Source organism: Gobius niger (assembly GCF_951799975.1).
Source record: "Gobius niger genome assembly, chromosome: 16".
Taxonomy (NCBI): domain Eukaryota; kingdom Metazoa; phylum Chordata; class Actinopteri; order Gobiiformes; family Gobiidae; genus Gobius; species Gobius niger.
Genome location: NC_136867.1, coordinates 19,909,577 through 19,921,861, shown reverse-complemented (window position 1 = coordinate 19,921,861; position 12,285 = coordinate 19,909,577). Strand labels below are relative to the sequence as shown.

The following is a 12,285-nucleotide window of genomic DNA, read 5'->3' as shown; positions in this document are numbered from 1 at the left end:
CCATTTCAATTGACTTGTGAAAACAGCAACAACAAAAAAACAAAATTCTTTGACATATAGCAACACAAATAGTTACTTTCCCTGGTAACGAGTTACTTTTATTATAGAGTAATTCAGTTACTAACTCAGTTACTTTTTGGAACAAGTAGTGAGTAACTATAACTAATTACTTTTTAAAAGTAACGTTCCCAACACTGGTGATATATTACTACAACTGCTGTAATTTCCCACTAAATGTCAAAAATTCTCCAGTCCACGGCATCTGAATCTGGATAGTGTCACTGCCCAATGTTATATTAAGTGTTCTTGTTCATACAACTGCATTACAACAGGACTGTATGAGACCATGCATGTGCACATTGATAACTGAAGCCATGAAGCCCATATCTCCAGTCTGGGAATAGCCTTGTGATAAGAGCAGAAATAGTTTGGGTGTTTCGCGGCCCGCTTTGTTTTTCTTTACCGCGGTGACCGTGATTTTGGTCACCGTGGTCATTTGTAAATGTCAAAGTGCTCCCGAAAAGTGTCACGCCACGGTTCACTCTTGCACAGGTGCTGCTGTGAGGTGTCTGCCGCCGGCATGTGAGACATTAGAGAAGTTCTACTAGTACTACTGCTTTATACTCATTCTTTGAAGCAATACTCTTGCAATGCTAGTACTATTTTTAATCCTACTACCACTGCGACTTAGCTAGATCATCATGCACTGTGGTTCAGAGAAAAGAAAAAGATGAAAATGATCTAAAAAGGCTCTTCCGAAATGCTATCAAGATAACTTTAGACATCTGTTACCTAAGTGTACAGTACTGTTATTATGAACTTATAAGATTTTTCCTCATCATTTGCAACTTGTGCGGTTTGGAAAATTTCTTTCATATGATATGATGACTTGAGATCATTAACTACGTATGCTCGAGCACTTTTCGCAGATACAAAAACTCCCAGTGCTATACAAAATGCTTTTAAAGCTAGTAAAACAAACTATGCAAAATATGCATTGAAGCTTAGTCCTTTTCTCTCTGCATTTCTGCTTTGCCACATGTCTCTCCCTGCATTACACATACATGACATAGCCCCGGTGAACTGTTCATTAAGTGCAGCGTAGAACAAAGCCTGCTCAGCTCGGTCCCTCCAGACATTACGTTGTTCTCCTTTGGACCGGGCCCAGAGGCTTGAAGGCAGAAGTAGGTCGTCCCGCCGCTGCGCTCCCCTCCCTGGATGCCCCTCCTCTGGGTGCTCTTGGGTGGAGGTTTTAGGCTGGCACCCACGCTCAAACGCCAAACACTAAACAGATCGGGGCTTGTACGCCTGGAGACAGTTTACACAATGATCACCACACGATAAGCTACAGATACAAGAAACGCTACCCCTGGGAAAGGAGTTCTTACACAACCAAATATCAGGGTTAGGGGAAAATGACGTTTTTATATGTCAGTGATGGGGAAAGTTCCAATAGTTTCAAAGTAGGGTAAAGGTCTTCTAGTGACGGTAGTCTTGTACTTCTAGGATCCTAACCTAAGATTATCCCTCTGAGTCTGGCATGCATTAGGGGAGGTCACATAGAATGAATGACCTGATGACCAAATGCAGGACTTGGCTGAAAAATCTTACTGTCCCATTACTGCTTGCTGCTGAGGTCAACTTATTAACAGTTTTAAAATATCTACACTCTTTCCTTTCATGTGGCACTAAATAGCTATCCGACAAATAAATGCAACCTTGCCCCATAGCCTCAGATAATGCTGCACTTAGAAGTAAGGACTCATTTGATAATAGTCGATTTACAACGTTTTTAAGAATCACTTGAGGCAAAAGAGTCGGGCCACTGTCTGACTGGAAACGCCGCAAGATTTATGGAGTGTTTTGGCAAAATAATGTAACCTCCTATCTATCTGCAATAAAATCACTGTTTCAAAATGATAAAACACTCATCTATATTACCAGTGGGGCCTATAAATCCTATGTGCTGTTTCCAGTCTCATTATAGGAACGATAGCGCTGCACTATAGGCATTACTAGATTCTCCACGATAAGCTGATGATATGCCATCGAGGCGGAGTGGATAGTAATACAACACCTCTTCAAACCTGAGAGGAGGGAATTTCCACAAACAGATCTCAAGGTGTTTTTGTATGCATCTATTATTTAAAGGTGCATTACATAACTTTTTATGAGAAAAGAAGTTAATATTAATGAGTATTTGACCTGTCAGTGACCCAGCAGCTGTATGTGTGGTTAACATGGTGCCTTTGCTTTTCACCACGTAGGCCTCTGTGGTGCTCCAGGACCAATAGGTTTTCACTTCTGATGTGTTACATTCCATTCAGAAAACCTACCAAAAACCCTACAAAAAAAACTGACATAAAATTGGGACGGAAAGCAAAGGCACCAAGCGAACCACACATACGGCCACTGAAAGGTCAAACACTCACTTCTACAAACTTCTTTTTTTTTCCCCCACAAAAGTGAAACACACTTTTAACCTTTTAAAGGTGTAGAATAGATAATAGTAATAAAATGCAGGTTTACTCAATTTTTTTTATTGTATTTTATTTTTATTTTTTTGTATTGTAACGTATTATTGCCAAATAATAACTGATGTGAACTACAAAATATAATATATTTGTCTACTGCCTATTACTCCCACTCAAAGGTTGCTTCCATAACTACTTGTTATGAATTAGTTTTTTTCTACAACTGCTTCTGTGTCATAAAGTTGCAACTCTATAAATACATTGTCTGCAAGGATTGATGGTGGGATTTCCTTTCTAATACTGTTTGGGTTCTTCATCCTACGCACCCATCTTTATTGATCTGTGAAGAACTACTCCCATTTTGTTTGTGTTACTTAAAAATACTCCAATATTTGAATCAAAGAATTGCTCAAGTTTATGAGCTCCAGAAACATGTTTCAGTATCAGTCATTGTGCATTTTGACAGCATTATGTAAGGCAGTTTTAAGTGTAAATGTGGCGCTGTGCAGGAATGCTCACATGCATACCTGAATGCATGCATTATGAAGGACACAGCCACACACACACACATACCTGAGCACATGCATTATGGAGTACAGCCTTCAAACACCGCATGGCCTTATGATTTGCATTCCACAGCAAATCGGCAGCCGCTCAAATTACACACTGTCACTCAGAGCACAGGAGCGCGCCAAGGGCTCTGTGTATGGAAGTGGTGCCACCGGGGGAATAAAAAAAAATCATTGTTTTGTAATTTTCTCTTTGGATACTGGCACTTTTAATGGACAGTCGTATTTTAGAGCAATGAAAATATAAAATCACTTCTTGATCAAATCCACTTAGGTTTGTTGTTCAGCATTGAATGGCCCTCTTAGTGCCCAGTCATGCTTGCGTGCTCGCGGTTGTCTGTGCCCCTCTGCCTTGTCTGTGCGGGTGTTGTCGCTATGGGCAGGACCGTGCAGGAAGCCCCGACTTCCTCCTTCACCACGACCTCACCCTGCCCACTCTTAAGATGTCTGCCGGACCTGACTCACCGGAGATAGACTGTGGCTTATGTTTATTTAGCATCATATGTTTCACACCCGGGCCGCAAATATAACGCAAGCTATTTTAGAGCAGTCTCCCACACATCCTTTGTTATCACGTCTTTTATTTTAGTCCACTTCCTATCGCACAATACATCTGCTTCTTGTTCTTGTAGTCGGTGTCAGTGATTGGCGAGAAGCATCAGGGATCATATTTACCTGTGCATTGAGATATGACCTTATAAGTTCTCCTGCCTTTTGATGATCCGTGCACACTGCACAGTCATGGTTAGTCATGGTTTAGTTGCAGTTTTGTCCGTTATTTTTTTTTATGGATAAGATCATGGTTAGTCCGTGCAAATTCCAATAAGATAAGATTCAACAATCGTGCAAACCTAAGACTTTGTGTCCCTTTTGTGTTTTGGTTGGACTCTGGTTAATCCTGACATTATTTCTTTGTAAGCTTTTGTCCTGTGAGATGATATGCATGCGAGCCTAGAGGGACAGGAAACACTTGTTATTTTATTTTTTCAGTCCAAGTTTATTCGTAAGCAGCTTTTTTTTTTGACCCTGCTTTTATGGCTTATTAGGATGCTTGTACTGCATGTGTATTGGTCTGATTGGAGAGGAAGCGCCGGTGGGAGTGTCGTGGTGGAGGAGCTCCTGAGGACAGATAACATTACCCCGCTGATGCTTACATAACTTCCAGGCAGCGCCACGTCACGGCTGACCCAGACACACGCACACACACATGCACATAAATCAATACTGATATACAGGCAGTTTGGGCAACTGCACAGCGGGACCTTCACAGGAGACCAACGATGACTTTAAGATTACACACACACACACACTTCTGTAGTGGTTCAAATAGTTCCTCCAAGTTATTTTTTAAAGAAGGCTTTAAGAACAGGGCAAATCGGTATGCATTAAATCTATACTGTACCCCATGTTGTACAGTAATGGTTTTAGTCATTTGTCATCCTACTTCTTTCTTTTCATTCGCCAGTACAGTACAGTGTATTTTAGAGAAGTAAAGGGTCAATAGTCCAAACTCTAGAGCATTCAAAACAGTTTTGTAACATCCCAATTCGTTTATGCAAGTTTCACAACTTGCGGGGGCAATGTAAGCAACAACTGCTCGTTCACAATCGATGCAAATGCTTTATAGATGCACCACACACAAAGGCCTTTTTCCCAAAAGTCTGCATTTACTGAAGGACAAAAGAAATTGTATTCCACTACTTGGAAAATAGATCTGATTCAACACTTTTAAGTTTGTTTGAGTTGCACAATGTTTAGCAGACGTTGCTGTTTTGATGTACTTTATTCAAAATCGCCTTTACAAGTTTGGATTGAGACGAAACCCAAATTATAGTCTGTTGCTAACATGCTGTATGATTTTGTAAATAATATGCTCTATGACCAGTGAATGACCACTGTCATCAAGACGAGTCAAAGTGCAGCTCAAAACGTCGATATCATTTGACAGATCTAAGTGTATTTGGGAAATCCATTGCCGAGGAGTTGTTGTCTAAGTAGGTCAGCTCACAAACAGGCTCCTTTGGTCTGCTCCAGCACACACACTTTCCCAAGAGGGTCTGTGTTTCCTCTCAATATGGCCGCCACATGTGCAAGGCCCGGGCCGAGGCGAGCAGAGTGAGAGAGAGAAGGAGAGAGAGAGAGGGAGCCTGATGCTGAAAGATCAATGATGCCACAGTGTCCCTAAACACATAGAGCTAATGTGCTAATGCTAAGAGAAGGAAAAGGCTATTTTCTTACCATCCCTGTTTTATTCCTGAATCACTTTTGTGGAGTAATCCGGCTAAACTAAATGTGATTTTAACAAGAGCACAACTAAGCCAGGACTTAACTTAGACTATATTATGTCTAAACCAGGATTTAACCGGTCTAAACCATCTACAGTGGAAGTAAACCAAGCCTACAAGCCTCCACAGCTCGAGAAGCCTTGTACGTATTAGCCCATTATACTGAGTGTAGGAGCCTGTGTGAGGCCTGTGTGTTTACAAGTGTGTGTTGTGATCTGGGGCCCCGAGTGCAGCTGCCTGTGACAGCTGCATCACGGGAAACATCTGAGGGGACGGTTGCATCATCTCCTCTGTCTGTGCGGCTAAAGGTGTGCACATGTGCAGATTAAAGGCTCTCATTGAGCAGACGACATGTGGAGATGACATGACTTAAAGTAAACTTATCAGCGTTTCCTCGAAAGTCAGACATTTAGTTGTTTGTGTCACAAGTACTTTAGCCAATAGTTTATCTAGATCTAAACAAAGCGCAACCCAAGTAGTTTCAAAACTCCAGGTTACTCACCACTCCTCCATCTCCTCCTCTATGACTTCTGCTGCTACTTCTATTACGCCTACTCCTTACAATGCTGTTTCAGATGGGTGCTATTCATTCCTTTATTGCGTAGCTCTGTACTGTATATAATTATTGTATAAATAAGTGATGATTTGCCTAATCTGGTTCTTTTTTTTAACCTTGTTAGCCTCTTCTTTCCTCCCTAAAAACAATTTGATGAAGCCTTGCCACATTTTTACTGCGCTTGCTCCACAGACATTACTTCAGATTCCTACTCTTTCTTGTTAACCTCCTGTTAATAATTTCTGTCATCGCAGTCTCATTACGAGTCCTTGGCCATGTTTGGCAGCACACCTTGCAACGGACTGCGTTTATCATAATTGTTGTACCCCGTTAGCCATCCGATCCCCAGAGAGCTCACTATTATACAGTGCAATAGTTCATGCAGGCTTGTGATGTCATAACATAAGCAAGGGATGACCTCTTGTCCCACCTTTGACCTGACCTTTGCGGCAGTCGGAAGGGGAAGAAGCAACAGATGGAAGAGAGAGAGAGAGAGAGAGAGAGACAGGGACGTAGTGTCTTGGATTCCTGTAGCATTAGGCAGAGGAAGTTCTGACTGTGTTTTGCTTCGAAAATATTGCGGAATATCCTGGTGTTTCCAAAGAACACATGTATAAATTCACAAAAAGAAACAAGGAACCCAAACTTTACTTCTTTTTTTATACGTCAACACAAGCTTCTGTCACTTGGATTACTTACAGTTCAAAGTAGGAAAGAACTATTCTAAGAAGTTAGAAAGCTACTGCAATAGAGTTTTATGTACATTTGCAACATAGCTTCTTGCAGAATTGATTGATCCCTTAATATAAAATGATTTATCTGAATGCATCACTCGGGTGCAACTTCTTCTTTGTCTTCGACTTTTCCATAAGGCGCTCTGTCCAATATTGTATGACTTATTGCAGCGTGTGCGCATGAGGAGCTGCAGGACAAAAGCGTCTTGTGTTTTTGGGAGGAGGAGGAGGGCGGAGTTGGGGGTTGGTTTGGGGTTTTCTTTTTTTTTTTGGAGGGGGCTGGTCTGCCGGGTCCAGTCCTGGGGGCCGCTGATGGGAATGCTCCTGTGTGCAGTGTGTGTGATGGGGAGGAATGCCGCTGTTTGCTGAGCGAGGAGCGCAGACTGTCCAAACACGCGGCTGTTTGGGCACCTTTGTGGAAAGGGAGCTCTCTATGGCATCTTTGTGGGAGTCGGACGGACTTTTAAAAGTGTTTAAGGCTTCATCTATAAACAGCAAACAATGAGGACAGCTCTTGGATCCTGTACTATAAGGAAGGAAGACGCTAAGATTCCAATTGACCACAAAATAAATGAATTCTGTTTTCCTTGTGCAAATGCATGTGAGAAGGATGTCATACAGTCTTGGACACTCTATGGTCTTAAACATCAACATTTTAAGCACTCTTTTGGTAAATTTGTAAACCATTTTAAACCACAATGATCAGTTTCTGGTACTTGATTCCTTAGTAGTGTAATCTAGGATTAGAGCTGAACTACCCAAATTGCCTAAAAAACGGTTCAAAAGCAGTTATTCTTGAGTTAATCTACCTTCAATATTGTGCAAATTTCCATATAGAAAAATGTTTTAAAGTCTAGTTGATGGTACTCCCAGTCGCTTGGATACCAACCATATAGCCTTGTATTCTGCACTGCTTGTATACACTGACCGTCTGTATACGGGACAGACAGTGAGGGGCAGATGGAAAGCGCACAGCACTTGCCCGGCTGCCCCGCTCTGAAAGACGGCCTGTGAGTGCGGCGGGACTGAGACGGCCTCTGTCTAAAGTGAACCAGGATTACTCAGTCGGGATTGCTAAATGCAGACTTTGGCCCGGCGTAGGTGTGTGTTTACTGTACCAGTTTGTTTTCGGGACGTCCAACGAGGGGTCGGGACAGCGGGTGAATAAAAGATGCTATGTAACGTTGGGAAGGACGGAGTGAGTAAGGGCTAGGATGAAGGAAACAGGATGTGATGAATGAAGTGAGTAATGAGCTACACAGAGCTGATGTTGATGATCATTGGCAAAGAAATCTAGGTTCAAGGTTAGGAGTTTATTTCACGGGGTTGTCACGGCAAATCCTCCGCCTCAACGTGTGCAGGGCATGGTTTGAGTGTATTGCGCCACGTTTTAAGCAAGGTGCCCCTCCTGATGCAGTCTTCTTTGCTATCATCTGGGACTGAGACGCTAATTTGCTTGCAATATCAGTGGCTAGAGCATTTGTCCACAGATTTAAAGGTTAGCATTTCCAGTCCAGCGCAAAATGATGCGTACTGTCATTCTGTCCCTGAGAAAGACACTTTACCCATCTGGCTTACGTGGTGTGGGATTGGTGGGGCTGATGGAGCACCTGGATTTAAAGGGATATTTCAGGACTTTTGACATAGGGCCTAATTTCCTAGTTATCCAGACTGTTGTTGATTTCTGGAAATATCTTATTATCTTATTTCATTCATGCAGTCCTTATATTTGAAGAGTTTAGTGGTGCTAGGCTAGCGCATGTCTATGGTAACTAGTAGCCTGCATTAAAATCCTCTTCAAAATCATGGGGTAGTCCTCCAAACGTTGCCATATCTGATTTGTAGAAAGCTCCTTTGTGAATTCCACGTGTAGTAATGCCGCAGGTAAACAAACTGCTATAGATCTGGTAACCTAGCAGATCACTCCACCGCTGCTCAAATATAAGTTCTTTGAAATGCAAATTGCAAGTTGCTCCAGTTGGTCAGTTTTAGGTTCATCAACACAATGTGCCCAAAGAATGAGATCAGCTGACTACCTGAACATCCTGAATGACCAGGTTATTCCATCAATGGATTTCTTCTTCCCTGATGACGCAGGCATCTACCAAGATGACAAAGCTAGGGCTCACGTTGCAAAAGGTTGAATCATCATGTTCACTCATGGATTGGCCACCACAGAGTCCAGATCTTAACCCCAATGAGAATCTTTGAGATGTGCTGGAGAAGGCTTTCCGCAGTAGTCACACTCTCCCATCATAAATACAAAACCTCAATGAAAAATGAATGCAACACTGGATCTTTTGACATTGCAGAAGCTTATTGAAACAATACCACAGCGAATGCATGCTTTAATCAAGGTTAAAGCCGGTCCAATGAAATATGAGATCTTATGGCATATTTTGAGGTGACTTCTTTTTTGGTCAAGCAGTGTATATATTTACTATTATATACTACTGCTATACATTTTTACTGTTTTTCATAAGGAATTTAAAACATGCCATGAACAAGATGAAGGATCATGTTGTTAAATGTCTTCAACAATGGCATGAATTTGTAAGAAACAAAGCACTTTCTTGTGAATAATGTACGCATACAAATGAACATTGTGCTGACTTTAGAGTGGTCTGACTCTAAGACGGCGGGTCCTGACAGGGGTGTAATCGGTCAGAAAATATTTGTGCGTGCCTGCGAGTGTGCAGTGTGATTTATTCTGAGGACCGACATGCTCCCACAGGGGTCCCAATGACTTTAGCAGCAGCGGACCTCCATCGCCGACTAATGCGGGGAGAAAAAGAGGCACTTGAGGAGATACGCACGGTGGAAAAGTCAATATCATTTCAATCTGCTAATTCTATTATACATGCTATATATTCAGACAGATATTTACTCGAGCAACTACAGACATCCATCATTTAAGGCCTAAATGTGCACATTGTTAGGCTCCAGATGCGTTTGTGCAGTCGGTATAGACCTGATTCAACATATGCATTTCAGTTTGGGCAGAGTGGAGGTCATATACAAGGTGTAACTGCTTGGGACTCGCTGAAATGATAAATGTCTACTTGAATTGCAGATGTGAGAAACATATATTGGTGAAGTTTTTGTTATTATTAAGGAAGTGCATTCAGTGGGTTACAGTATATAAGAGTGTTTGTAAACCTGACCTATTTGTGTCCCCAGGTATAAGGCAAACATGTTCAAATCATATATCAGTTTTACTGATAACAATTGTAATGTTGTTTTGATCTTCACACGAAGGTTGCCAGATCCTATAGCTCAAACCAGTTTTGAAATTAACATAGATGGATTTGCTATACTACTTCCAAAATCACTCCGCCTGTCTGAATTAGTGCTTAGTGTCCAGTTGATGCTAAGTATGTCAATTCTACAGGTTCTTAGCTTTCAAATGAGGAATGGCATGTCCACATATAGTGAAAGCTTGTACTTTTGTCCTCATATGTCACTCAAGTTCTGCAGTGCCTGCAGTTATGGATGGATCTACAATAAATGTATAAGATATTACTGAAGAATAAGCCTAAAATTAAATAGATGCACCTATGGGATGTCACTATATCGACTTATTGTTCAATAAATGACAGATAAACAATACATTTTTGGGCCCAATAGCAATTTTTCCCACATTTTTCTAAAGTAATGCATTATTGCTTTCCCAAGTTAAGTTGCGTTTTGTTGTATTTAATATTTATTGTGGGATATTTTAAGATTTACTTTTCAAACCAAGCTTTGTGGTCATTTTAAGCTTTAGAGTTTGTGTCTGTGGCATCAAAAGGTCTTCAGTAATATCGCAAAATTTTCCTGCTTCAATATATCAAACTTTATATTTTATATTAGATGTACCTTGCTTAAAGCCAATAGTTGCCATGGTCCGAGACATTAGAGACACAGATGTCAAGCGAGTATGAAAACAGATATAGCTTCATTGTAGTTAGTGTTGCCATAACGTCAACTGGAGTAAATACAGGCTCATGTCACATAACTAAGTAACTGTTTGCACAGCTTAATGCTAATGCCATTCGATCAGCTTAGTCTGCTGGTCTCCATCATACACTCCTTGGTACTAGAATCCCCGACTCTGGGAACTTGAAAACTCCTGCCCCCGTTATAGAAATAGCCCATAGCTTTACGTAACGTACCCATTCCTTAAAGCGACAGATAGTAATGTATGCTTTTGGGTTATTAATGCTTTGGAATAGGGGGGCGATTCTGAGCCAGTGGTCCACAGCGGGGTCACAGTGAAAGGCCCTTCCTTTTGAAAAAGTGTGTGGGGCAGTTTTCCCAGCATGCACCCTGTTGATTGATGTGTGTGAATGAGACTTGACTGGAGAGTGAAGCCGGCCAATTAAATCAAGTGTTTCTTGTGTCCGTAGGTCCTGCAGAGGTTCCCATGATGTCGCCCAACGGGTCAATCCCCCCTATCCACGTCCCGCCGGGATACATCTCACAGGTCAGTAAGGGGTTTGGAGTTAAAATGAGTTGGAAAATATATATTACAGGAGGGATCAACCAATAAAAGTTAATAGCAAAGAATTAATTTGCACATCTCTGAATTGAAGCGTGATTTTGAAAGTAGTTTTTGTGACTATTGTACTGTACGACTATTGTTTAAGTGCGTCAACAAGAAAAGCATGTTAGCATTGGTTCGCTGTCTTTAACAAGACCACACAAGTCCCAGGTTTGATTCCTGGTCCAAATAGCTTCTTCAAAGGCATCTCTCTATTGTTTGCTTAATCTCTTAACCCCCACCTGAACAGAGCACATTTTCTCCAGTTCAGCATTACCCAAAAATAGCGACGAAAATGAGGATGAAAACGCCACAAAAGCACTTCAAAAAATGTGATAAAAACACGGCAACAACGCAACAAAGAAGTTACAAACAGTTTTGCAGGTCTTAGCTTTCATATGAGGCGTTACACTGGACAAACTCTCTATTGGAGAAGCTTTTAGATTTGGGTAAAACTGAACTGGAGAAAACATGCTGGGTTGAAGTAGTGCAGATTTCCAATACCTGTGCACATGTGTTACCCGCCCATGGCAGGAACTTATGGGACACAGTCAAGAAATCCCAGGTTAGGGTGATTGGACTAATTTAAGAGGTAACTAGTGCCATCTGTTGCTTTTGAAGGTTCACACTTCGTCATGATTGGTTAACAAGGCATGTCCCTCACTTAGAACATGACGGAAGCTGCAATAGGATGAGTGAGTGGGGAAAAAGTGTTTCGGGCACAGAACTGAATTGCAAACCGATATGGCAATGTCTCCAAATTGACATTTCTATATGTGCTGTCTACCACAACCTTTTCTCTACTTCATCAAAACAAAGAAATACTTTAAAAAAAAATCAATTTGGATAAATCAAATTCGCGAATGTACACTTTCCATCTCTCCTTTTTGAAAAATGACCTATAGCACGTACAACAATAGAACAATGCTTTCCAGCATAATTCATCTCAATTCAGTTAGTGCCAGGGCCTGTGTTTGTTTGTTTTGGCACTCTGGGTAATTGAGTTATGAGGAGTTAAGGATCTACCACAATAAACTCTTTTACGATGACAGTTGTGTAACACAAGTGGAGATCCCCCCCTCCTGTGCTCAGTTAAATGATGATCATCTATGAGACATGAACTGCCCCCTAAAGAGAACAAGGGC

At 41.4% G+C, this 12,285-nt stretch overlaps 1 protein-coding gene across 2 annotated transcripts in view; it reads left to right on the top strand.

The window, feature by feature from the left end:
- The window catches only part of fndc3ba (fibronectin type III domain containing 3Ba), a 108,534-nt gene that overhangs the window by 45,828 nt on the left and 50,421 nt on the right, over positions 1-12,285 (top strand). For both annotated transcript variants that reach the window (XM_079573380.1, XM_079573381.1), the window contains one exon: positions 11,007-11,083. In XM_079573380.1, coding sequence (XP_079429506.1) covers positions 11,007-11,083 — 77 coding nt within the window. The remainder of the gene's footprint in view (positions 1-11,006; positions 11,084-12,285) is intronic.